Consider the following 25,404-nt stretch of genomic DNA (forward strand, 5'->3'; position numbering starts at 1 on the left):
AATTGAATCCAATCCAATCTGTGCATCTTTCTACCCAGGTTTCCATAAAGGTTGTCCCTTTCTTTTTATTAAAAAAACAATCACACCCTACCGCACATTGAATACAGTGTCTGGTGGAACATGCCAACTTTCTACAGAGAAATAGCGATAATATTGAGTTTTGAAATACAGACTGGACATATGTTCTGGTGTTTTATATGGCTGATAGATAGGCTACGGTCTGTTTGTGGCATATTACCAGTCTGGTCTATGTAATCAACGTTAATAAGATGATACGCTTACCTAAATATTGATTTCTCTGGCACCAAATGTAACATAACATGCTGAAGGTAGGATACAATAGGCCTACTATTAATGGAGTTTTCGTTGTAAAATTATCTGTGCGTTCATCATTAGTGTAACTTGAAGTTAATAGCTAAATAAATCGCCTATATAACATTTTGAGTCGACTGTCATGAGTCATTTTGATCACTAAAACTTTCACAATGTGCTAAAAATAGTCATTGTCTGTATGGAACCTTCGTTATAATTCCCTCTGTTTCATTTCGGAGCACCATCTATGTGCGACAGAGGGGGGAACATGGCGGCCGCCGTGGTACAAATGTCATGTTTGTACCGAGGAATGATGGCAGTCAGGGCAACGGGTATCAGGCCGCTCATTCCTGGCCTGGTGTCGCAGCAGTTTCGAACATTTTCAGTAAAAAAAGAACAAGAACCGGAGCTGGAAGAAAATCCTTATTATAGTAAATATGAGGAAAAGATAAGGAGGCTTCGAAGGTAGCTAACGTTAACCTATCTGTAGAGCTATCTTTAGCAAACAAGGCTCTGTAATCATGTAACGCTAGCTAAATTTGCAACCTGAGTATGATGGTGATGGGGATGGTGGTAACGTTACAGATAATTCATATTAGTCCTAGCAAGGTAAATAAGGGCATTTTTACAACTTTGCTGAAAATATATGTTCTAAGAACCTGGTCATGTGGGATAACATGTCTTCATATAGCCTAATATACTGCGAAATTCACACCTAGAAATGCAAGGTGGCTAAATTTGTTTGTGATGTGTGTAAACAATGTAAACTATTACTAAGTGCAGTGAGTACAGTGCTTTGACACAAAACGTACAGGTCTATGTCTATGTAAAAAGTGGATGTCTTTGTCTTTGGATGTGCATCTTGATAATTTATGTGTAATCTGTTCATGTTAATGAAAGTGCCAAACCACAGGAGTATAAAGTTATATTGGAGAAACGGACAGAGATGAAGATAGAACCATTGGGACACTCAAGACAAGCCGAGTTCATAAAACGCATGGAAGAGAAGGTATGGTATTTTATGGCAAAGGCCTACCTACCCTCTGCTTAAAGTGTATTTCCCTGTTTGTGTGACTGTGTGTGTGCTCTAGCTTTTATGACTAAGAATTTATCAATCAGTTATGATTGATTGGTTGTCTGGGAGTGAATGATCAGGGAATTAGATAGGTCAGTCTTAGGCCACGTTTACACGGATCCTGCATTGCCTGAATCCGGATACATTTTTGGATCTGGTACCTTTTTTTATCGTGTACACAAAGCCGGCGTCAAGAAAATGTACTTGTTTACACAGAAACACCAGAGCTGAGTGGTTGAATAACGTCATAAAAACGTCATGGAGAATGCCTATAAAGTGACAGAAGAAAGAAGTCGTGATCCAACTAGCTAAGGGGTGACTAACCAGTCCAGCTCAAAGAGCCATAATATAACCCCACACCATTTCGAAGAGCCACACTGTTACCAGACCATTAATGGCATGACATGGTTCAACATAACATAAGAGCCATAGAGAAGAAGTGACGGAGAAATATAATTGTATTTAATTAAAACTACAGGAGAGCAAGGTGGCGGTAAAATAACTGTAACAACACAATCTCTCACTCAGTCACTCACGCACACACACACACATACACCAACCAACTCACGCACAGAAAGAAAAAAACTGTTACTGTGTCTCAATTATTTTGTTAATGTCAGATATCCTCTGTTCAACGGTGTGCCATGACAGCTGCAGGTCTGACACAGACTGCTTTAATCTGTCATTGTCAGGGTTGAGGATAGGAACGACATCACGTACACAAGACTTCACAACTGCCCAACTATATTACTTTTTTGCTCAAACAATATTCCATGCCACCTGATACAATGCCAACGTGACCGTTTCAGAGTACTTTGTAAATTGTCGAAAAAGCTGAGTCTGTTTCTCTTACACACGTTTCAAAGTATTTACCTTGTGCTTGCGTAGCTCTGAGCCTTTAGGAAACTCCTGGGCTATGTTAGCATTGTGTGTGGAGAAATGGCACCCCCAAGTTTGAGGCTTTAAAATGTGACAGTGACGACTGGCATATTAAGCAGAGGGGTTTCCATTTCGCTCCACAAAATGGTTTTGAAAAATGGACTGATGCAAATAGATTTAACAGTGATAGATTAAAGTGTGGCTTGCTAATGGCATCCCTTTCCTAACCAGCTTCGATTTAGCTTATGTTGTTGCTGTTATGAAGTGACGCAGCGGGGTTAATAAGGGTTCAAATACACATGCGCGTTTTTTAAAAACGGGACGCGAGCAAATGCATTGATTCCTATGGTACGGCGCGCTTTGCGTGTGCGCCCCTTCTCCACCACGCGTAATGTCTTTTGCGTTTTTTAGGTGCGCTTAAAAGTTGAACTATTCTCAACTTTCCAGCGCAAGGCAGGGAAGCGCACCGCTCATCAATGTCACACTCGGCCCAGGCAGCCAATCAGATCAAGCAACAGGCGGGCTTAACTACTTTATCACTTATTTCCTGTTTTGATGCTGGAAGATGTGGTATGATTGAGCAATATAGCACGAGTGGGAGTGGGATTATCCCTTACCTACCCCACTCCCACGAGTATTGCTTTTATAAAACAATTCTACAGTCAACAAATTAACATTTTAACACGAAAAATAGTTCCATTTTCAACGTCAGAATTTTGAATGAACGGTTTTCATCAATGCGCTTTCATCGCGGAGTGATTATTATTAGCTGTGAAAAGTCTGTTTTGGCCTCCGCACTTTGCCAAGGCGTTACTGAAGCGCCTGCGCCTGAAAAAAGACGCGTATGTGTATTTGAACCCTAAGGGTTCAGGTTGAGGTTGTGAGGCGTTCACAATTATATCATCAGGTTAGAACGTGTGTGGATCGGGGTTTACACAAACACCAATCCGCTGCCGGGTTCGAATCTACTCTTTTTGGAAACCCGATTCAAAAGGTTACGGATTCAGTGACCCAATTCGCCCAGTTCGTGTAAACCAAAGGTCGATCAGGAGACATTTCTCTCCGGTTTCAGGCAATCCAGGCATAATTTAATTGGCAATAAACTCTTCAACATTTACCTCTGCTGTCTCCACCCTTGGGGAAAAAGTTGCAGTATTGAGCATGTGTCCTTACTATAATACTATATTGATTGTGGACGAGACGGAGTATTTGAAAAACAAACCTTGTTTGTGTTTGCAGGAGGAAAAACAGGGCAAACAGCAAGGTAGCTCTGGGGGATTCTCCAAGGACAAGGTAAAGGAAATAACTAATCATGTGAGACAGATTTGAATGCCTAATTTATTGTAAAAAGCATGTACACTTCAAAGGTTGAAATTCTGCACTTTTATAATAAAAAATGGAATAGCCACATGGAATTTGATACCTGTAAGCACTGAAAACATATGATTGCTCCTAAAATCTAATGGCAAACTTATTTGGATGTTTCCTTATTTATTAATAAATCCCTGAGAAATGTTGCGCTGTTATGCTAGAGAGGGAAAACTGTATTTTCATCAGTTTAACCTACCAGTATCTGGCCATAGATTGAACACCCCTATGCTAGTTTGTCGCAATTGTGTGAACGTAATCACACAATTTGAAAATACATCTGGCGCATCATTTTGTACAAAATATTTAAGTATTATTGGTCATACATATATTGGGTTGCATAGTGTAGCATAGAGAAGCAGAACCATATTTGTGTGTTATTGTGATGGGCAATATCAAAATATAAATCATTGGAATTTACAAACGGCAATATTTAAAATGACCAAACATAAATTACTTGACTGGGGGGGGAAATACAAAAAGACTACTGTATTTCTACAGTTGTCTATCATTTGACTGATTAGATTTGTATCATATCAATGACCATATACCTCCTAATTAGTCATAAACCTTTTTTTCCCGAATATGCTTCATTATTTTCACAGACTCTTGGATCTATTCTCAACCTTGAAATGGTTAAGGACATTTCTGGAGAAGAAATTGGAAAAGTAAATGATTCTGTCTCACCTAACTTCCACTATCTGGAAGTCTTTGTTTTAACACATTCATATAACCTGCCACTAACTAGCCCTCAGTCATCCTTTTCATTTATTTAGTTTTCTTGTGTATTGAATAGAGTTTTGTTGTCTTTTGCAGCTCTGGATGCAGTACTATTCCACTAAGGACACCATCAGTGCAGTCATACCAGTAGGTCTTGCCACAGTGTATGTCCCTGTCCTTGTTAATGCAATTTAAATGATGCCTTAAACGTCACTGTATTTGTACTCTGTGTATTTGTTTCAGGGATCAACCTTTGAATTGATATCCAACAGAGCCAAATCATGCCCGAGTGTAAGACCTTTTTCTCACTACCCCTTTTCAGACTCATGGTACGGGTACATGCCAGCGACGCAAACCGCTTCCATCGCTTCGAGTGGGCGTGGCGTAGTGTGTGGAAATAGCATAACAGACTGGACATAGTGAGCTAGTTAGCAAGCTAGGCAGCTTGTCTTTATATCAAAACTGTCATTCTATTAAAGTAAGCCCAGGATTAAATATCTAACATACCAACAACAACCCCTGGTTAAGGCAATCCAAGCTTTTCTTTTTAGCAAATTAAACAACCGAATGACGCCATAGCCCTGCAATTTTCAAACAATCAGAGACATCTAACAATCTGATTGGCCACTGCTGGTGAGATTCGCACCTCATTTGCATAGGATTAAACTTTCATCAACTTTTTTCACATGCCTCACCCAATTTGCTCATCTACGTCACAATCGCCCGCCTCCAACAGAAATTAATGGGATGTAGAATTTTGCCTCCGTCGCATCGCTGGCATGTAACCGGGGTGTTATGGTTCCTGGAAATCTTGAGGGTTAAAAGAGAATATTATCACTGATATTGAGGAAGTGATGTCTTATCCTATTTGTCTTAGTTTCTATTAGTTTGGGCTCTAAATAGGGACACCAGTGTTGTATGTGATAGCAGTGTGATGTATACATGACACATGTCCTGTGGACATATAAAAAGAGCATAGTATGTGCTAAATGTGGAAGAATTTATTCTGTTAGTGTTTCTCTAAAAATGTTTTGTAATATTCTACTGTAATATTTTATCTATTTGCTAAGATTTTGGGGGTTTTGTCAACTAATATGCACATCTACAACCAGCTATGATACAATTCTAAAGGTGGCCTCATCATGTCCACAGATCTATTCACTTCTAAATTACCTTTTTTTTTATCTGTAGTTCCTCTATGCTCTGCCACAACAAGAAGGCTATGAGTTCTTCTTGGGTCAGTGGGCTGGCCAAGAGCTTCATTTCACCTCCCTCATCAATGTTCAGGTGAGTCTCTTATCCCTCAACAGCTGATGAGGCCATATCTTACGATGTTTACAGTTTAAATTGACCTTAACCTTGATTTCTCTCTACTCATGTCAGACTGCAGGCGAGAATGCTCCCAGTCAGCTCATCATCCACCATTACACAGAACTGCTAAAGGACAAGGGTGTTGTACTCATGACCGCAGAGATGGATACAAAATTCATTGTAAGTCATCTTAAAGGGAAACATTGGGATTCTTCTAGCTGGGCCCTATTTTTATATCTTTTTGGTCCAGCTGCTGAGTAGATTATGTGACATCTGGAGGAGGAGAGGTCAGGACACTGTCTTCACCACTAACCCAGCAGCTGGGTTACAGAAAACAGCTCAGAATGAGTTAACATAACTCAATGAAATGACCCAGCATGACCCAGAGTGTAAGGGTCTGACAACACGGAAAGGATCTATACTGGGATACACCTGTTTACCTCAGTAATTGCAAAGACACTGTAGAGAAATTACTGTTTGTACAGTCAGTGTTTTAGCGGATCTTCTTTCGGTGTCTGACAAAGCACTCCATTCAGTGCCTGTAGTCGATTGCCCACTACAGCACTACATGGGAGACCAATCAATGGAGAGCGTCTCCTTTATACCAAGATCTGTTAAGTTAACGTTTGGGCCCAAAAAGGTCTAAAAAAAAATAGGGCCCAGGTTGAAAATTCCCAAAGTTATCCTTTAAGTTCCTGCATAAACCTATATGTTGTCGTTAGATTTTTACAAGATCTGTTTTGAGCTCCAGATCTTGCATGACCATTGCTGTGCTTTAAAATGTAATCTCTATGTGCCAAATTGATGGGTAATAACTCCTTGCCCTTGACTCTTATTTTGATGTATCTCTTTGTTGCTAGACACAGAGAGTGCCACCATCAGAAATGTTTGAAAACCCTTTTCTCAAGCAAGTGGCTCCACTCAAACATCAACTGATTTATTCATTACATTGTCTTTTCAGGGCATCCACCAAGCCCAGTGCTTGGCCAATCAGATACAGGTATTTTATGCTTCCCAGCGGCAAGAGACCTTCCAGTTGGTGGAGACCTTCAATCACAGACCAGCTGATTTCCGGCACATGTCTGTGATTGCTGAGCTGGAGCAAAGTGGCATCGGCCTTAAGTCCTAGACTGGATCGAACAATTCTTGGACAGTGACATGATTATCACTATGGGGGAGTGAAGTTTCAAAGATGGATGACCTCATGGTGGACAATGAAATACCTTCAGTCTCATTGAAGAAGGTATTGGTGAAATATATTGAAACGTGGCTGGACTTGCTACAAAAAAAACAGTTCAAAGATTGTAGGGTTGTTGTCATCTCTACTTCCTTGTAAGTTCTACTGTAATTGGCAATGCATATGGTTATAATATACTGCAAATGTAATGTAACTGGTATGGTAATGTCTACTGCAATATTAAAATGTAATAATTTTCTCTGGCTATTGACTGGCTCTTCCAGAGAGGAGTTACACAGACTCCTACATTAAATGTTACTGAAATCATTCACCAGAGCTTTAATCAGCTTTAACTGTTGACAATTTTTGTAAAAGTTGAAAAATGTTGGGAAGCTAAAAGTTATAAGCAGGTTAATAGCTGGACAATTTTTTTTGTAAAATCCAATCAGCATCATATATATATATTAGAAGAAAGGTTGCTTCCAGGATCCCCTAAGGAAAACTATCAGATGGGGAAGACGCTGATGGGTGTCCTCAGAAGCTGAACCTGTTATGATTTGTGTTGCCACGCCTTTCATCGCGCTGTTGCATGTTTCTGTCAGTGTCGGAATCCATGTCTGATTCTGTGGTAAAATACTATAATCTTACATGGTTTTAAGGTTATTTTGTAAACAAGGGGTGGAGCAACAAGATGTTGATGCATGGAAGTGCACAGATATATTCTGATGTCTGATATATTTAGTGTATAATTTAAATGTGGTGAAACCTTTTAGAAGCGTAAATATATCAAATATCAAACACACATTGTTTTTTTTGGTGATCTGGTGATTCAGAGACAGAACCAGGCCACGGTATTTTTTTTAAATATCTGGTCGTCACTGAAGGCGTCGTAGCACATGATTCACTGTTTTAACCCAACAAGCAGTCAGATTTAATTCATGAAGGCAAAAGTAAATATTTTGCATTTTGTCCTCTCTTAGCCCCACCTCATGTGAGGTATCAGCATACAGGATTGAAGTTTTCAACACAGTCGCCGTGTCAATGCTCACAAATTCGGCTGTATTGGCTCCATAAATAACACTGTTAACTGCAATTGATAAAGATTGAATCAGACCAGGCGCACAGACAAGATACCGGAAGGCAACTGAAACGAACGTAGAAGCCGGTGGAAACGCAACATCAGGTAGCTTACAGTTCGGTCGCGCCTGTTGTACGCCCACCTTTGAAAAGGGTATCTGTTCAGCAAAAGGTAAGGGTTGATATGTAAACAGACCTTTTTGCGATACAAATGAAAAATCTGATTATCTGATTGTGTCTGCCGTTCATCTGATAGGCTTTTCTATATAGAAAGAGAACCGTATTTGTGCTGAATTATTTGTGCCACTGAATGGTAAATAGGCAAGGTTTTATCGCTTGCAAATAGAACTCCAATTTCAAATGTATGTCCACCGTAGAATGGATTAGTGTAAAACATCATAATGAGATTATTTTACTGGTTCACTCACGTTTTCTATACAACGCACCTGTAGTCCAATCTGTTTGATCGATTCGAGAGCTCTGACGCAAATGTCTGCTGGTTGCACAGGTCCACGACATGATTCCTGCATCTGTAAAGAGAGAAATGAATCACTCATTGCCCAAAGAAAGGCTATGTGCATTCTATAGGCCTATTGTATTATTTTCATAATTGCTTTTGGGGCAATTAGCCAAATTCCAAGACTAACGCCTAATCTGCCCACAGATGGCAAAGGCAGACCAACGCTTTGGGCAGAGAGATGGATCGGATCAGAACTTTGACTACATGTTCAAACTGCTTATTATTGGCAATAGCAGTGTTGGAAAAACCAGTTTTCTGTTCCGATACGCCGATGACACATTCAACAACTCCTTCGTTAGCACTGTGGGTATTGATTTTAAGGTGAAGACCGTATACAGGAACGACAAAAGGGTCAAGCTTCAAATATGGGTGAGTTTATCAGCTGTGTGATGAAATTGGCTATTTGATGTTCGTATGTTTGTCATGCTCGCTTGTATGTTTGTCATGCTTGCATTTAGGGTATAGATGCCAGACACACCTTGCACGTATTACGCCCTGCTTGATAGATTTATTTTCTGAGAGAAACAAGGATTTTTGACGTTTTGTTGCCAGACTGTTCTCAAGACTTCAGTGAAACGGAGAGCGGAAAAGATTCTGCTGTGTCTGATTCTTTAGCAGAGCCATTTTCCTTGGGAAAGGAGGGATGGTAGCTCCTTCTGTGCTTGCATCATCGACAGCAGTGGTTGTCATGGAAGCAACACTTCTTGCTGCTCTCTGGCAAAGCAATGCTCAGAACCAATTAGAGTTGCCCCAGAAGGGCAAAGGGGCCGTGCATTTCTAGAGTACACAAGGGCCAGGGTTGAGAACAAGTGCCACAGACGCCACTGGAGTAAACATTTTTCTTTCAGTACAGAGCTGTAATCAGTGTTGATTGATCAAGCAGCATAATCTCTGGTGTTGAAAAAGGATGAGACCAGGAGGATTGTGTCAGAGCAAAGCCAACTGAAGGAAACAAGTCGGTCTTGGTGCACTGTATCCATTCAATCTAGTGTGGCATAGAATCATAACACAACGATAACTCTTAGCATGATTTAACATTGCGAAGTAGTCAGGTTACCCAACATGTATTTTCAAATGTATTTGATCTTAAAATATATTTTGTTTCTTTTTCAAATGAATGAAGGCTACACAAAGTCACAGATATTTAAAAGGCAGAACATGTTTGTATCACAGGCACTGCATTTGAGACATTTTGTTTACAATGCATGAGATGAAGGCACGAAACCAACCATTTGGGAGAGTCTTAGATAAGTGCAGTAGTGTAGTGGTCCCTGGAGAAGTGGGTATACTCTTTTTTTTAAGCATCCCATACAGGATAAACGCCCTGTTTTGAGAAGTGGGTATACGCAATGCTGACTGAAAAATAAGTGGGTATACTCCGTATACCTGCGAACACCCTGGACTACACCACTGGATAAGTGAGATAAAAAGGGAAGAATGTGAGATCCGTGATTTTCACAGCAAGTAAATGAATGACACCACCAGCAGTGAACCTATGTCACACATGCTTCTCCTCTTGGCCTCCCATATGGCCGTAACTATAGACAAGGGGGTGTAGCTGTCAGCTTCCGTCACTACCTTGATGATGATTACCATGACAGAGTGTGAAGGGATGCATGTGTTATTTACCATTCTGTGTAGCTGTGTGATGGTGTAAACTCACACCTTCAAAAACGGAAATCTGTCTGTGAGGGTTGAGTTTCCAGTCTCAATTGCGATGAATTTCTGTTGTATTTGTATTTTGATTCTTTCTCTATGAAAAAAAAAGACATTTATGATTCTGTGGCTGAGAAAAATGTGGATGCTCTGATAAATGAACTCATACTGAAGACAGTATAGTTAGAGCTATTTAGAACCGTCATATCCCATTCTAATGTGTATCCACTTGTGCGTGTGTTGCCATAGGACACAGCAGGTCAGGAGAGGTACAGAACAATCACCACAGCCTACTATAGAGGAGCCATGGGCTTCATCCTCATGTATGACATCACTAACGAAGAGTCCTTTAATGCAGTGCAAGACTGGTGAGTATGCTGAATCTGCATTCTGTATTCCACTGGATGGTACTGGTAAATAGTGAAGCTAAAAAAGGGACATTCATTCTTGTATTCAATGATAGCCTAACTATGAAATATGTAATTATCAAATGAATTGGAGTAAAATATACTAAGTGGATGGATTTGTTACTTTAATATGTTTCAGGTACATTTGCTACTGCTTCCCTCTTCAACCATTTAAACATAAAAACATAGCTTTACAACCTAGTGTAGCCTTCTCTCCTCGGATGCTTGATTAACCTCTAGTTTAGTTCAAGCACCAAGGTGGATATGTTGTACAATCAAATTTTCAAGTAAATCAAACTTAATTTAACTTTGATTGAAATAGAATGGCCATAGGACATTTTCTGGAATATATTCAAGGATTGGTCTGCTTAATATGTGATACATCTGTGTATGCATTGAAATATCTAATATCACATTTGAAGATGATCTTTCCTTGATCTCTGCTCCTAATGGGTGCTGAAGTATTGTGCAGCATTTTAAGTTTTCATTATGTTTCTGGGTCTTAGTGCAGACTGATATAAATTTGAAAAGAGCAAACTGTAGGCTTACTCTGGGCTAGCTCTGTCTAAAACACTTTAGGTTTACAAAACCCCTATGAGTGTGTCAGTTACAGCCGAAAGGATTGATTTTATTTTAAAACAACTTGTCAAACTGCTTTTTTTCCCAGGGCTACACAGATTAAGACATATTCATGGGATAATGCTCAAGTGATACTCGCTGGCAACAAGTGTGATATGGATGATGAGAGAGTGGTGCCCCCAGAAAAGGGCAGACACTTAGCTGAACAACTAGGTATGTTTGTTGACTGATTGTACATCTTTACAACATTGGTGGCATCAGCACCATGAAGGTGAAGGGCTAATTTATTGGTACTTTAACGTAAGCGTAGAGCAGTAACTACTACTATTAGCAGATAAAATGTGTCAAATGTCTGAGAGTAATTGTTACTGTTGTCTGCAGGTTTTGAGTATTACGAGACCAGTGCCAAAGAAAACATCAATGTCCGGCAGGTGTTTGAACGTCTGGTCGACATTATCTGTGTGAAGATGTCAGAACGGGTGGACACTGACCCTGCTATTGTCACTGGTGGTACGAAGAACACTCGACTCACCGACAAGCCTCCACAACTACCTCAGAACTGCTGCTGAGCCTACCTCTTATAGCATAGCCTCTCTGGCCAACTCGTCGCAGCCCCCCTGTGGAGCCCCCCCCCCCCCCCCTTCTTCTCAGTCCAATTTTGATTCACATTGTCATTCTCTTACACTGCACATGAGTGCATTTCTAACCTCTCATCTGACCTCTAGTCTAAACATGAGGCGGCTCAAAGCAGAGTCAACTGTTGAAGCACAATACAGCTTCTCTCCATGGAGAGTGTTCACTGCCACTGCACATCAATGTATTACTCACAACATGTTACAGTGCAGTTACCTTGCTACATGAATTTAGCTTAATTGGCACTCAAAAGAATACAAATAGCTGCTTGCCCGACTGAGCTTAACGCAGGAAATTAAAGCTTAGATGTGAAATACATGATTACAGCACTATTCAGACACACTGACATTAACTTAGCACAACTGCAGAATGGACAAGGTGTTTTGCAGCTTTATGAATTAATTCTGTTCAGGGTGGTTTTGATGTGATTTGCCATTAATGTTCAGTGAAGGGCACACACATGCTTTTGATTTTGCTGTACAAGTGTTTTAAGACTTTCGAACACTTTGCAAACAATGTTGTATACAATGAGTCTTGTAATAGTAATGTTTAATAGTTATGTGAATCAATTTGATCTACTTAAAAAATAGTGTTTTACAGAAATGAGCAGCACACTGTATTTGTCAAACAATATGTATATGAATGTAGCCGAGTGTTAAGACAATATTAAAATTGGCCATGTAAAGTTCACTCTATTCAAACTATTTTATATTAATCAAACATTGTGCTGACAGTAGGCTGTATCAATTTCTAATTATTGCAAAATAGTGAACTGCTTCTCACTACCCAAACACGTCATTCCACCTGTCTTAAATATGTGAGTTCATAACTAAATCGCCTAACCAACGAAAATATTATATATATATATGAATTATATATTATTAACAATCATAACAGTTGTTGTGTCTGATAGGCTATGATGTGATTGTTTATAAGTACATTTTTAACTGACATATTTTGGATCTTAATATTGTATTATAATGGTCGTACCTAGGTAGAGTTTTATTTTTTATGCTGTTGCAATGCTTAAACTGTAGCCTATACGTAGGCTATGGTAGAACCTCGTCAGTAACTATTGACTCATAGATGGGTTAAACGGGCACGAAGTGATTATAAAATCAGTGTGAATGTACATTTCAAGTGCAATTTGTAAAAATAAAAAGCACAAATCTCTATCTGAGCCCTTCACAATTCATGTTCATCGCAGATGCAACAAGGATTCCAAAATCGTTTCAAGAACTTGTTGTAATTAATGCGTCACAATACCCGTTATTTATAATTTGTCTGATAATTTTAGAGCGAGCCGTCGAGAACATGTAACGAAGGCCAGGGTTAACTCAACCACAGATGCGTTTTGCATACATCTTTTGGTTTAGGCTACTTTACATCTTAGTTTAATTGAAAGTGAAAATGTCCTTGTCATGTTGGTGTTTTAAGTGGAGGTAAGTAGGCCTATTCATGTCACTGAAGTCATTGTAGGCCTACTCAACTTAAGAAATTGTTCTGGGCCTTGTTTTTGTAGGCTATGGTAAAATAGGCCTACTCATTTCGTGTAGAAAAATACTATTAAAGTAAAACAAAACATTTAAGCTTGAAGAAGGCTATGAGTTGTTTCCCCTGGTTGCCTTGGTTTACGTGTGGTTCTTCACATAATGCATTTAGGTTAGAGCGCCTATTTAAAACATTCGCTTGGGTCTAACAAGCTTACAGTAAGTTGATGTACAGCTATTTGTCAACTGAGAGTACAAATCCAAGCCTAAATACCAGTCAGGCGAGGACTTGTTCTGTGGTCGACCTGTGGCAACCAATCACAGACTCTCTTACACGAATATCCTTAACATTGGCTTCAGTGGTTTGGTTGACGCAGCATACGACCATTGTAAACGAGTAGGCTGGACATTGCAATGAATAGAAGAGTTTACCGGGTGTGCGGACCAAGATAACTATTTAGTAACATTTGTTGGTCTGTGATAGGATAACAGTAACTGTTCTAGTATTGCAGGGTTTCTTACGTGGTATTATTAGTGAGACTATTTAGTCATCCGCGGAAGTTAACGTCTCAACAAGTTAGCTCAAGAAATGGTCCGAAATATCGCTCGATAAGAACGTATGTCCTTAAATTGTAAAAGTAGCCAATCCTAGCCTGTCGCTTATGTTGCAACTGGCTCTATGTATATAACCGTCCAGAGTAGGCTACCTTCCAGGATAAGACTTTGCATTGTTTTTTTCCTCATGATTGCGATTCAGCACTTTCAAAGTCGGAACGTTTTACAGAATGAATAAATGCAAAACTTCTGCCAGTTCTTCCATTCAAGAGTCCGATCTGGATGCAGGTGGAGGGGACCCGGCACCCAATCTCAAGATTCAGTCTAGAGAGGATGGAACAGAGACTGTGGAGGATGACTTGGGAGATCTTGAAATTATTAAATCCCCTAGTGACCCCAAGAAGTACAGGTAACCTTTACATTTGCTGAAATTATTCTTCATCGTTCTATCAGCCTGCCATTCAATTTTGTGTCTGAAACAGTGCTCTCCTGACCTCTATTTCTTCGTTTGTGTTCACAGGTACATAGAACTGACTAATGGACTGCGAGTACTTCTCATATCAGATCTTAACAGAACCGATGGCATCTCCAGTGAACCAGCAGAGGAGACTGACGAGGATGAGGAAGAAAGTGTTGAAGATGAAGATGGTGACTCTGGAGAGGGTCTGAGTTTTGAAGAGGGAGGTTATTCTGTGGATCCTTGTGAAGAACAAAAGAAGTGTGGTGATGCAAAGAGGGGTGGCAGCTCTGAGAAACAGGTTAACTCTTTCACTGATCCATTATTTACTAAGAACAAAACATTTAATTTCCTGATGTCTTTTCCCATGAGCCTTTTTGTTACCATCTTCCTCATAAACATACCACTGTAACAAAATGTTGGTCCTGCCCTCAAATGCATTTGAAGTGAAGTGTGTTAATTCCCTGTATCTGCTTTCTCCCAGTCGGCAGCAGCCCTGTGTATTGCCGTGGGCAGCTTCAGTGACCCAGATGACCTGCCTGGCCTAGCGCATTTCCTTGAACATAGTGAGTATCTCTCTCCTGGACTGACAGTTTTTATAAACAACACCAAGATGGTGGGTTTACCAACCACAACAAATTGAAATATAGGTCCTCGTTTCAAGTGAATATGATCTGTGTGTATTATGTCAGCATCCTATTTATAAATTATCCTATACAAATATCTTCAAATGATTGAGAATATCCTGCAATACTTGTTTGTGTGGCATGATGATTTGCCTTTATTATTTGCTGTTTTAGCATACACTGCTATTACATTTTACAAAATGGAAAAAGAAAAATAGGCTAAATACAACTCTACAATTCTTTCTTAGTGGTGTTTATGGGCAGTGAAAAGTACCCGGCTGAGAATGGCTTTGACGCCTTCCTGAAGAAACACGGTGGGAGTGACAATGCCTCGACTGACTGTGAGAGAACCATCTTCCAGTTCGATGTCCAGAGAAAGTACTTCAGAGAGGCTTTAGACAGGTGGGGCACTGGCTGAAGTTCAAGGGACTTTCATCTTGTTCAATTTTCTGACAAATGCTGCCTGCCCCTATCTCATACGTAATGTGTATTGACATCCACTGATGTTTTACCATCTTCTCAAGCCACCATAGCTATTGTTGATTTTTTTTTTTTTTTTTTACTGTGAACATATAAAACAATTGGCAGAAGTGATGCTTGTGTTTTTGATGAATGACCAGAACTCTTGAAATTTTTAGTTTTACAGAGTTCCATTATTTAGATGGCTACATTTAGTATTGTAAAAGTATATCTCCTAGCAGAAGTACACCTGAGAAATGCTGTATCTTTTCATTGCCACTGAACTGAATTTTTGTATTTGTCCACAGGTGGGCACAGTTCTTCATTTGTCCTCTGATGATTGAGGATGCTGTTGATAGGGAAGTAGAGGCTGTTGACAGTGGTGAGTGTGTACTACAAACTAAGATGATATCTGCATATGGATAGCAGGCTCTGCATGTTTCTACTGTCTCTGCTTTTTATGAATATTGTGCTGCTTTGCAGAGTACCAGCTAGCCCGGCCATCAGATAGTCATAGGAAAGAAATGTTGTTTGGAAGTCTGGCCAAGCCCAACCATGTGATGAGCAAATTCTGCTGGGGTGAGTTGCTATGGAAGTGGGCGTTGCTCCTTTGTTACCTTTCTTAGAATGGCCATTGATGCTGTAACTGTTTATTTATTTATTTATTTATTTCAGGAAATGCTCAGACACTCAAACATGAACCTAAGAAGGGTGGTATTAACACCTACAAACGTCTACGGGAATTCTGGAAGAGATATTACTCCGCCCATTATATGACTCTCACTGTCCAGTCCAGAGGTAATAAATCCAAGATCAGTAGAAAAAACCTACTGAATTTTGAACACCTGGATGGGGATGTGTGGCTTAAAGGCTCAGTCTGCTATTCTAATCCAAATTGAGCAAATTGCTCCTCACAGTCCTCCAGCATTCAGTTCTGTATGTGGTCACAAACAGTCCTGCCTCTGTAAAAGGGAAACAAACAATGTGGCTCAGACCAAGCCATACACTATTTCAGTAAAGCAACACGTTGCTTTAGGAGGATGGAAGAGAGGGGTGACAAATATCATCGACTATTCTCCAGAATCACGGACTGTACCTTTAAGGATGAACACCTAATGGCATCTTGAAAGAAAGATGTCGTGCCCTGTGTTTTGTGTTAACCATCTTCATTTACTAAGTATCACAAGTCTTATATCAGGAAGTAGCAAGTAGAAAACAGTCGGTATTGCCTGGTGTTAGTTGTGTGTGACCTGTCTGCTCCTGCTGCCTCTCTCCACAGAGAAGCTGGACACACTTGAGGAATGGGTTAGGGAGATCTTCAGGCAAATCCCAAACAAGTAAGTGCCCATCAGCATTGCTTTGTAAAAGGCAGATTAGAGGTCTTGATATGCTGACTGCTTTAATGTTTTGTCGTTGTTGTGTACATCACTGCAGTGGAAAACCTCAGCCTGACTTCTCTCACCTTCAAGACCCTTTTCACACATCAGTCTTCAACAAGCTCTACAGAGGTACTGTTTAACCCTCATTTTATCACTGGACATAACCGCTATTTTCGAGTACAAGGAAACTCAGAAGAAAAACAAAGACAGACAAATGACATTACTGACATGACAAGATTATCAGCATTGTGTGTCTGTGATCTGATAATTCATTAAAGCTAAGTGTGTGTGTGTGTGTGTGTGTGTGTGTGTGTGTGTGTGTGTGTGTGTGTGTGTGTGTGTGTGTGTGTGTGTGTGTGTGTGTGTGTGTGTGTGTGTGTGTGTGTGTGTGTGTGTGTGTGTGTGTGTGTGTGTGTGTGTGTGTGTGTGTGTGTGTGTGTGTGTGTGTGTGAACAGTGGTGCCTGTGAGGAAGGTCCACGCTCTCAGCATCACCTGGGCCTTACCCCCCCAGGCCATTCACTATAGGTACGTCATCAAAGGCCTTTTCATCATTCATTACAATGTTTTTTTACAATTACATCATTCATTACAATGGTTTTGTTGGTTGATTATTTGGAACAGAGGTGGCCATGGAATGACATGAGGTCTGAATGCCTGATTTCCACTTGTCATTTCATGGACTTCATATTTAATGTGGACACGATGGGCTTTACTTTGATGCCCATGACTCTGTTGGAAGATGCAAAGTCTAATCTTTAGGTTCAAACACAATTTTTGAGTGTTCTGTTCAGAATTGGATGTAGTTCTGTTTCATGGTTTCCTAGTGAGAAGAATTATGTGTTAAGACCTTAGTCAGTCATGTTTAATTTCATGGTTTCTCCAGCAGGTGTCAACAAAGTATGTGAAATCTAATGCAACAATTACATTTTGTAATAATCACAATGCTATCTGTCATTGCTCACAGCTTTTCTGATTTATCTCAGCCATGTATTTCCTGATTTATCTCAACAGAATGATTTACTGAGAGTATTTTATGTATTTTTATGTATGTTATATAATCCAATCCAATGCTTGTCAAGAAATCTGACTTTTGAATCATTCCTACGACTACCGAAAGACATCCTGATCACCCTGAACGCTGTGTGTTTCCCCCTGTAGAGTAAAGCCCCTGCACTATATATCTTGGCTGATAGGCCATGAAGGTGCTGGAGGCATCCTCTCCCAATTAAGGAAGAGGTAAGTCCCACATTTATTTACTAAAAACAGTGCAAATTCATGGCAAATTTCTCAGTTATTAAAATGTAGATGGCTTCTGTAGGTGTTGGGCCTTGGCTCTGTATGGAGGGAACAGTGAGACCGGCTTTGATCAGAACACCACTTACTCCATCTTCTCCATTTCCATAACCTTGACTAATGAGGGCTTCCGCAACTTCTATAAGGTGTGGAATTAATAAGCAGAAAGTATGGTGTTATGGTGAAATAATAGTTGATGTTTATATATATACACTATATTGAGCCCAGCCTGCATTGATTATAATGTTTATATTGAACAATTCTCTGTAGGTGATTGACTTGGTCTTCCAGTATCTGAAGATGCTGCAGATTCTTGGACCACAAGAAAGGTTAGCTTGAGTGATGGACATAAAGTACATTTGAATGTGTCTATTAGAGGCAAAGATGTGCATGGTTTCTGTAATATATAAATGCTGACCAGTGTTCTGATTGGATATCTGCTTCATGCTCTTCAGGATTTATTCTGAAATTCAGAAGGTCGAAGCGAATGAGTTTCATTATCAGGAGCAGGTATCTGGTTTCTCTCTGTTTCTGACTCACAGTTAGTATGTTAAATTTCCTTCTGTGACGGTAACATTATAAACATCCAGATTATCCATACAATTCAAATAATGACCTGATATAGCCAGAGAAGTGTGATGACAGTTAACACTAACCCGAGGTGGACTTGGATCTGTTTGAACAGTCGGACCCAATTGAATTTGTGGAGAACGTTTGTGAGAACATGCAGCTCTTTCCAAAAGAGGACTTCCTGACTGGAGATCAGCTGATGTTTGATTATGACCCAGAGGTAACGTCACACCAATTCACCTGTCAGATGGTTCCTTCCTTTCAATTGAGACTTACACAGCTACTGGGAGGCTCTAATAACCTCTACCATTTATAGCCCTGAAACCTGGTCATTTGTAATAGGAGGTAGTTGTGTTGCTGGTTACTGTACCTTGGCTGTTTGTAGATATACAGATTAAAACCTCACAAATTGCATGACTGAATGTGTGGATGTTTAGCATTTACAGGTTACACTACTTTCATTTATTATTTTTTGTTAAGTGGTTTGCAAATAATTGCAGATATTTTTGTATTAGAGTATTTCTTGTTACTCATAGAGTAACTCTTGTTCCCCTCCTAGGTCATCAACGCTGCTTTGACTTTCCTGACCCCTGAGAGGGCCAACCTCATCCTGCTGTCTCCAGAGCATGAGAACCAGTGTCCCATGAAGGAGAAGTGGTTTGGGGCTCAGTACAGTGGAGAAGGTCAGCTATCGCAATCCTCTTCAGAGTTCCATAACATCTTTAAATAAAACTTCAAATAGACACCACATTTAAGTTAAACCAAAGAAGGTAATATTGTGGGCCATGAACAGGATGTATCACAAATAAATTAGCTTTATAAAAATATAAAGTTTAATAACAAATGTGTTCCATATAGCAAGCCTAATAGAAGTGGTTGTGTTCCATATAGCAAGCCTAATAGAAGTGGTTGTTATAGAGTGTCTTCAGATCTAAAGAAAGCTCTCCATCTCTTAATCTTCGCCATACAAATTCTCTGTTAAGATTTGTGGTTAATTGTTCTTCATTTAACTTCTTTCTGGACTTCAGAGAAGCAGTAGTAGAACCCAAATATCTTTTGGAACTACAATCCCGCAAACACAATTGGCATTAGTGTCCGGAGTCCTGAAATACTTCCTGCAGTGGATTGCCTAATGACACTGCATTTTATTCATCCTTGCAGATATACCTCAGGGGTGGAGGGATCGCTGGGCTTGTGACTTTGAACTCAACTCTGACCTCCATCTTCCAGCTGAAAACAAGTTCATTGGTCTGTGTGACTTTATTGAATGAGAGCCGTATAAGTATTTCTGTTAGTTGCTTTTAAATGCATTTTAGCTCAATTTCAGAGATATGCATCAACGTATTAAAATGTAACCTTTTTTTTCCACAGCTACTGATTTCACTCTGAAAGCATCAGACTGCCCTGACACTGAATTCCCTGTCAAAATACTCGACATGAAGAAAGGGTGTCTCTGGTTTAAGAAAGACAACAAGTTCAAGATCCCTAAAGGTGTGTATGTGAAAGGCTTTGGAAGTGTGTATTTGTGTCTTCATGCTTGTGTATGTGTGTGTTCTCATGAGATGCCATAACGACAGCACTTCCGAAATGTAAAGGAGGATCACTGAATGCCACTGTGTGTCTTGTTTCAGCATACGTGCGCTTTAACCTGCTCTCCCCAATCATCCAGAAAAGCCCAGCAAAGTGAGTATTAGTTCCACAAAACAATATACACAGTCATGGACAAAAGATCACTCTTGAGAAAATGGACTTGTTTCTTCTGAACGCATTGATTGCATCAGAAGTGAAATGTATTGCATGTGGTTGGATCGGGCTTAAGTAAGCCTACTGTAGTCACTTTTCAATTGACCATCAGGCAGTAAACACGTCATTACGCCGCATTTCACTATGTTTTGCCTTTTCTTAAAACCCATGAAAATGGGTTAAAAATCTATCTAGAATTACTTTCTATCTGTACAAATGCACACACTGCAGCGGTAATGTACAGGATATTTATTGCAGCCATATCAAAATCATTTTGAGTGTAAGTTCAACAACCAGTTGGACCATCTGAAATGGCTTCTCATTGGCATCTTTCAAATCATTTGGTTTCTTATATGTACAGTAGATGGCAGAGATGCCAGCACAGTTAATATGAACACTCACTATTCAGCCAAGGAGGGCATTCAGTTATATCTGACATTAGTATGAACACTCACTATTCAGCACTGGAGGGCATTCAGTTATATCTGACATTAATATAAACACCCACACGTCTGTCTCCTGTCCTCCCCTTTACAGTCTGGTGCTCTTCGACATCTTTGTAAACATTCTGGCGCACAACCTTGCCGAACCGGCATATGATGCAGATGTTGCTCAGCTAGAATACAAGCTGGTGGCAGGGGAGCATGGCTTGGTCATCCGAGTGAAGGGCTTCAACCACAAACTTCCTGTATGTATTGATTGGATTGTTGGATTTATACGTACATGGATTATTATTTACATTTACATACAATAGTAAGAATTTCGACTGAGTCAAACAAGTTCTGAACTGAACTTTCAACTGAGTCAAGTAGTTCTGAAACTCAGAAGATTTATTTTCCATGAGCATAATGTTGTAGCACAAACTGTAAGTTGCTTTAGTTGTATTGATGCAGCTGTGTGTATACATGAGTGGATCTGTTATCTTTACTTCATGCTCTTAGCTGCTACTCCACCTGATAGTGGACTACCTGGCTGACTTCAGTGCAGCTCCAGAGGTGTTTGGCATGTTTGTGGAGCAGCTGAAGAAGGTCTACTTCAACATCCTCATCAAGCCTGAGAGACTTGGCAAGTGAGTATGACATCGCCTTAGACGTGACTGCTATTGTGGCAAGTCAGACCCCTAATCAACATCAAGTGCACTTCATTGAGTGCCAGACTAACATGTACATAAGGGACATACACTTTAATAGTCTCACTTTATTTAAACTAAATTCCTTTATCTTCCCTTTTTTCCTTTGCATCTTATTTCTCCTTTCGTCAATCCCCCCTTTCCACCCCCACCTCCTCTCCCTCACTTAATTCCTCCCTCGCTGTTGTTGCCTTTGCCCTTCTCCTTCTTTCTCTATGTTCCCTCCCTTGCCTCCCTGGCAGAGATGTACGCCTCCTGATTCTGGAGCACTATCGCTGGTCTGTGGTCCAAAAGTACCAGGCCATTATGGACGGTCTGAGCGTGGATGACCTCATGAACTTTGTCAAAAGTCTGAAATCGGAGCTATATGTGGAGGGCTTAGTACAGGGCAACTTTACCAGTGCAGTGAGTTCCATTCCACAAATGTGTGCTGTCTGAACTTTTTTTTTGCCTGTTCGAAGATTAAAAAAAAATGTAATTCACATTTGTATTTACTTTCACCAGGAATCCAAGGAGTTCTTGCAGTATTTTATCGAGTAAGTCATTTTGTTCCTCTTTTAACATTTTAATCTGTAACAAATGGGCATCTACAGAAAATATCCGACCGTCTGATTAGATATCACAGCATGGCAGTATCAGGTTGTCAGGCTGTAGAGGGTTTTTTTCCATTCCATTTTTCTATTTCTAAAAGCAGAACAAAGACATGAAGTCCGCGGCTGTGTCCTCTTGTCCCCATCTGTTCAGAATGACAGTTTGAAATTGCTTTGATCTCTCTCTGACCTTCTTTCAGTAAACTCCAGTTCCAGCCGCTCACAGTGGAGGCTCCTGTTCTGTTTAGGGTGGTCGAGCTGCCTCAGAAACACCACCTATGTAAAGTCCGCTCCCTTAACAAGGGAGATGCCAACTCTGAGGTCACGGTGTACTACCAGGTAAACTGGCCCCTGGGCTTCTGTGTGATTTCAGTTATATCTAGAGTTATGCCTGAGAAGTAAAAGTTAGTCACATCTTGAATGTAGGTTTTCTAATTGAAATAAGAATAGCATTGGAGTAAGAATATTCTAGAGTTTCTTTTGTACATAGGACGATCACATGTGTATTGAAATGTCACAAACTCATCTGTCCCTTCTCTTTTTCTCTCCAGTCAGGCAGAAAGAACTTATGGGAACACACCCTGATGGAGTTACTTGTGGTGAGTTCCAGGTTCCATAATCCACTATTGGCCCACAAAATCTAAACTTCCATGACGGTTCTTCTAACCCTTTTTTCAGACGCACATGGAGGAACCTTGCTTTGATTTCTTGAGAACTAAGGAGACACTGGGGTCAGTGAATGATTTACCCAAATTCATTTAAGTGTAGAATTGGTGTTAAGTGTATTATTTGCCAGCAGAAATTAATGTTGTAATTTCTGAAGCCTAATACCCATCATAATCATTCTCTTAGTCATACTAGTAATCTCATCTCTGTCCTTTCAGCTATATGGTGTACCCTACCTGCCGAAACACCTCAGGTGTCCTAGGTTTCTCTATTACAGTCGAGACTCAAGCAACAAAGTTTTCGTGAGTTTCTTTTTTTTTATATATTTTAATATTTTAGGAGTGTAACGGAAGTAGTGCACAATACATTTATTAAAATCATACATTTTGTCACTGTCATAGAACTGACTTTGTGGAGTCCAAAGTGGAGGAGTTCCTTGTGAGTTTTGGTGAGAAGCTGTTGAACATGAGCGATGAGGCTTATGAGATGCAGGTGACAGCTCTTATCAAGCTGAAGGAGTGTGAGGACACTCATCTGGGTGAGGAGGTGGATAGAAACTGGTTTGAAGTCGTGACTCAGCAATATATCTTTGATCGACTCAGCAAGGAGGTAAGGAGGAGGCTGTGATAAAAAAAAAAAAAAATGGTATCAGTCTGTATTTCAAACATTTAATTTTGGACCTGGTCACCAATTATGTAACTAGGTTCTAAAGTATAGATTTTCAGAACATTTGACTACAGTATGGGTTTGAAAATATATAAATATATCGCCAAGCATCTTTCCTGCTCCCAGCATTAGCGTGAAAAAAACTTTGTTGTACAGCCTTGCTTTGTTTTCCTGATTGCAAATACAGCAACATTATATGAGAATACAGTTGATTTTGTTGTTGCTTAGAGCATGTACTTAATGTTTTCTTTAGTCCGATATCTGATGTCTGTGTTGTGAATCTCTTATAGATTGTTATAGTGTCTCATGTTAAGGAAGAGTAAAGCTAAAATGAAAGCGTACTTTTCAGTAGAACAAGGTAATTGTTTCTCCATTAGTTTCCCTTTGGAAGATCATGTCCTTCATGTCTGTTTTTGGTGTATAGATTGAAGCCCTGAAGCGCATTACCAAAGCAGATATCATCTCCTGGCTCATGGAACACAGGCACAGTGAGGGCAAGAGACTGAGTGTGCACGTGAGTACTACACATGCGGATGAGTGTGTGTCTGTGTATGGAAACCATTCACTCTCTACTTACTTTCAATGCTTTTCAAATCAAATAATTTGTATTTTATGTTGTTGGAATGTGAAATGAATTATCATTGTTGTGCTTTAATTAATTGTTTGTTGCTGCTAGTTTCTGCTATCTATCATATTTGAACTTTCCCTTTCGCTTATTTGTCCAGGTTGTTGGTTTTGGAAAGGCAGAGGGTGACTTCTCTGAAGGTGAGGAGTCTAGTTCTGACCTGAATGCAACTCTGATTGGAGAGAAAGCTTCCACCATCTCTGCCTACGGAGAGGTGTCCAAACTCACCTTCATACCACCCTCTTCACTGCTGCCAGACGCCACCATGATCAATGACATCCGCAAATTCACCTCATCTCTTACCCTCTACCCATATCACAAAATTCTCAAATGAAAGGGATTGTTTTTCCCTCAACAGTTGTTGGATATTGACTGTTACCCCCATGTCTAACTCTGCTGAAGAGAGGATCCAGCCACTGGAACTACTTTTAATACATGCTCAAGATAATAAAATAGCTATTGATGATGGCGAAAGTATCTGACATGGACATACTTTAATCACAGTGGAGGTCAAGAAAAACTGACAAGCTGCAGCAGTATTATCATACCAGTATTAGCCTGGTAGAGTTTAACAGTAGGACTATATACTGTAAGTGGTCTTAAATCACTGATACGCCTTTCCATATGACTCCTTTAAAAGCATTCGACCTTTACATTTTGTTAACCTGTGTATTATGTTGTTGTAGCGGAACTTATGGGCATTATGAATTACTGTATATTTTATGTAGATAACTACGCAAAAATATATATTGCATAAAAGGGTGGGATTTGGGGAAACCCAAATCATAACTATATGATCAACTGCTGTGGTCATTTTGTAGATTGTAAATCTAAAGTATAGGGTATGGGTGACTTTATGGTTAACCCTGGCTCACTTTATATCTAAGGGACTTTCTAATCCTGACCTCAAGGCATCTACCTGTTTTTATCAATTTACTGTAAGAATGTAATATTTAGGTTATGTATTAAAGTTTGCAGAACTACACAACCAACATAATTGTCTGTTTGTGTAGCTGTAGAGCTGTAGAGTTTTCTGTCAAGCATATAGGCTGTGAAAAATTATGTTTGCAAGAATGGCATGTAATAAGAAATGTTTAATTAGTTTAATTTAATTAATACAATAAATGCTCTTGTCTATGCCGTAGTCAAGGCTATCTTATTGGCTGCCAACACAACACTGCAATCCACGCACTGAATAATTAATACAATTCTCCCACAGGGACATTGACATTGAAACCAGTATCTCAAATCTAACGTTAACATTCAGTTCAGTCTAAAATGTCCGGAACTGAACTAAACTCGCTGTCGTTGAAAACGGTAAGTTGCGTTACTGATAGGCATGGCCTTCCTGCATAAAGAACGTAATTTATAGTGCAGGGCATTGTATTGTGATGTGCCCTTGTCTCAGAAGTACTGCAGAGCCATGTAGAGAGCAGTGGAG

General features: G+C 39.8%; 3 protein-coding genes across 3 annotated transcripts; all 3 read left to right on the forward strand.

The window, feature by feature from the left end:
- Positions 1–559: 559 nt before the first annotated feature.
- On the forward strand, positions 560–7,171 carry atpaf1 (ATP synthase mitochondrial F1 complex assembly factor 1; the record flags this gene model as incomplete). The annotated part of the gene is made up of 9 exons (XM_080833729.1): positions 560–777; positions 1,213–1,321; positions 3,506–3,559; positions 4,240–4,302; positions 4,451–4,501; positions 4,598–4,645; positions 5,546–5,641; positions 5,738–5,845; positions 6,627–7,171. 9 exons carry the CDS (start codon positions 560–562, stop codon positions 6,792–6,794), a joined length of 915 nt encoding a protein of 304 aa, XP_080689855.1. The 3' UTR covers positions 6,795–7,171.
- A 1,412-nt stretch (positions 7,172–8,583) lies between these two features.
- Positions 8,584–11,650, forward strand: rab3b (RAB3B, member RAS oncogene family; the record flags this gene model as incomplete). The annotated part of the gene is made up of 4 exons (XM_080833322.1): positions 8,584–8,808; positions 10,345–10,463; positions 11,170–11,294; positions 11,463–11,650. 4 exons carry the CDS (start codon positions 8,584–8,586, stop codon positions 11,648–11,650), a joined length of 657 nt encoding a protein of 218 aa, XP_080689448.1.
- Positions 11,651–13,675: 2,025 nt separating this feature from the next.
- On the forward strand, positions 13,676–24,933 carry nrd1b (nardilysin b (N-arginine dibasic convertase)). Its single transcript, XM_080832607.1, has 30 exons — positions 13,676–14,168; positions 14,280–14,517; positions 14,701–14,782; positions 15,091–15,244; positions 15,610–15,683; positions 15,785–15,880; positions 15,977–16,099; positions 16,581–16,638; positions 16,736–16,809; positions 17,137–17,206; positions 17,840–17,917; positions 18,000–18,120; positions 18,245–18,303; positions 18,430–18,484; positions 18,660–18,764; positions 19,104–19,227; positions 19,706–19,792; positions 19,916–20,035; positions 20,176–20,227; positions 20,825–20,975; positions 21,229–21,356; positions 21,659–21,821; positions 21,921–21,952; positions 22,207–22,345; positions 22,558–22,605; positions 22,685–22,737; positions 22,891–22,974; positions 23,074–23,281; positions 23,763–23,852; positions 24,064–24,933. The coding sequence occupies exons 1-30, from the start codon at positions 13,990–13,992 to the stop codon at positions 24,295–24,297; spliced, it is 3,279 nt and encodes a 1,092-aa protein (XP_080688733.1). The 5' UTR covers positions 13,676–13,989; the 3' UTR covers positions 24,298–24,933.
- The last annotated feature ends 471 nt before the right edge of the window (positions 24,934–25,404 follow it).

The sequence above is a fragment of the Sprattus sprattus genome, assembly GCF_963457725.1.
Source record: "Sprattus sprattus genome assembly, chromosome: 2".
NCBI lineage: Eukaryota > Metazoa > Chordata > Actinopteri > Clupeiformes > Clupeidae > Sprattus > Sprattus sprattus.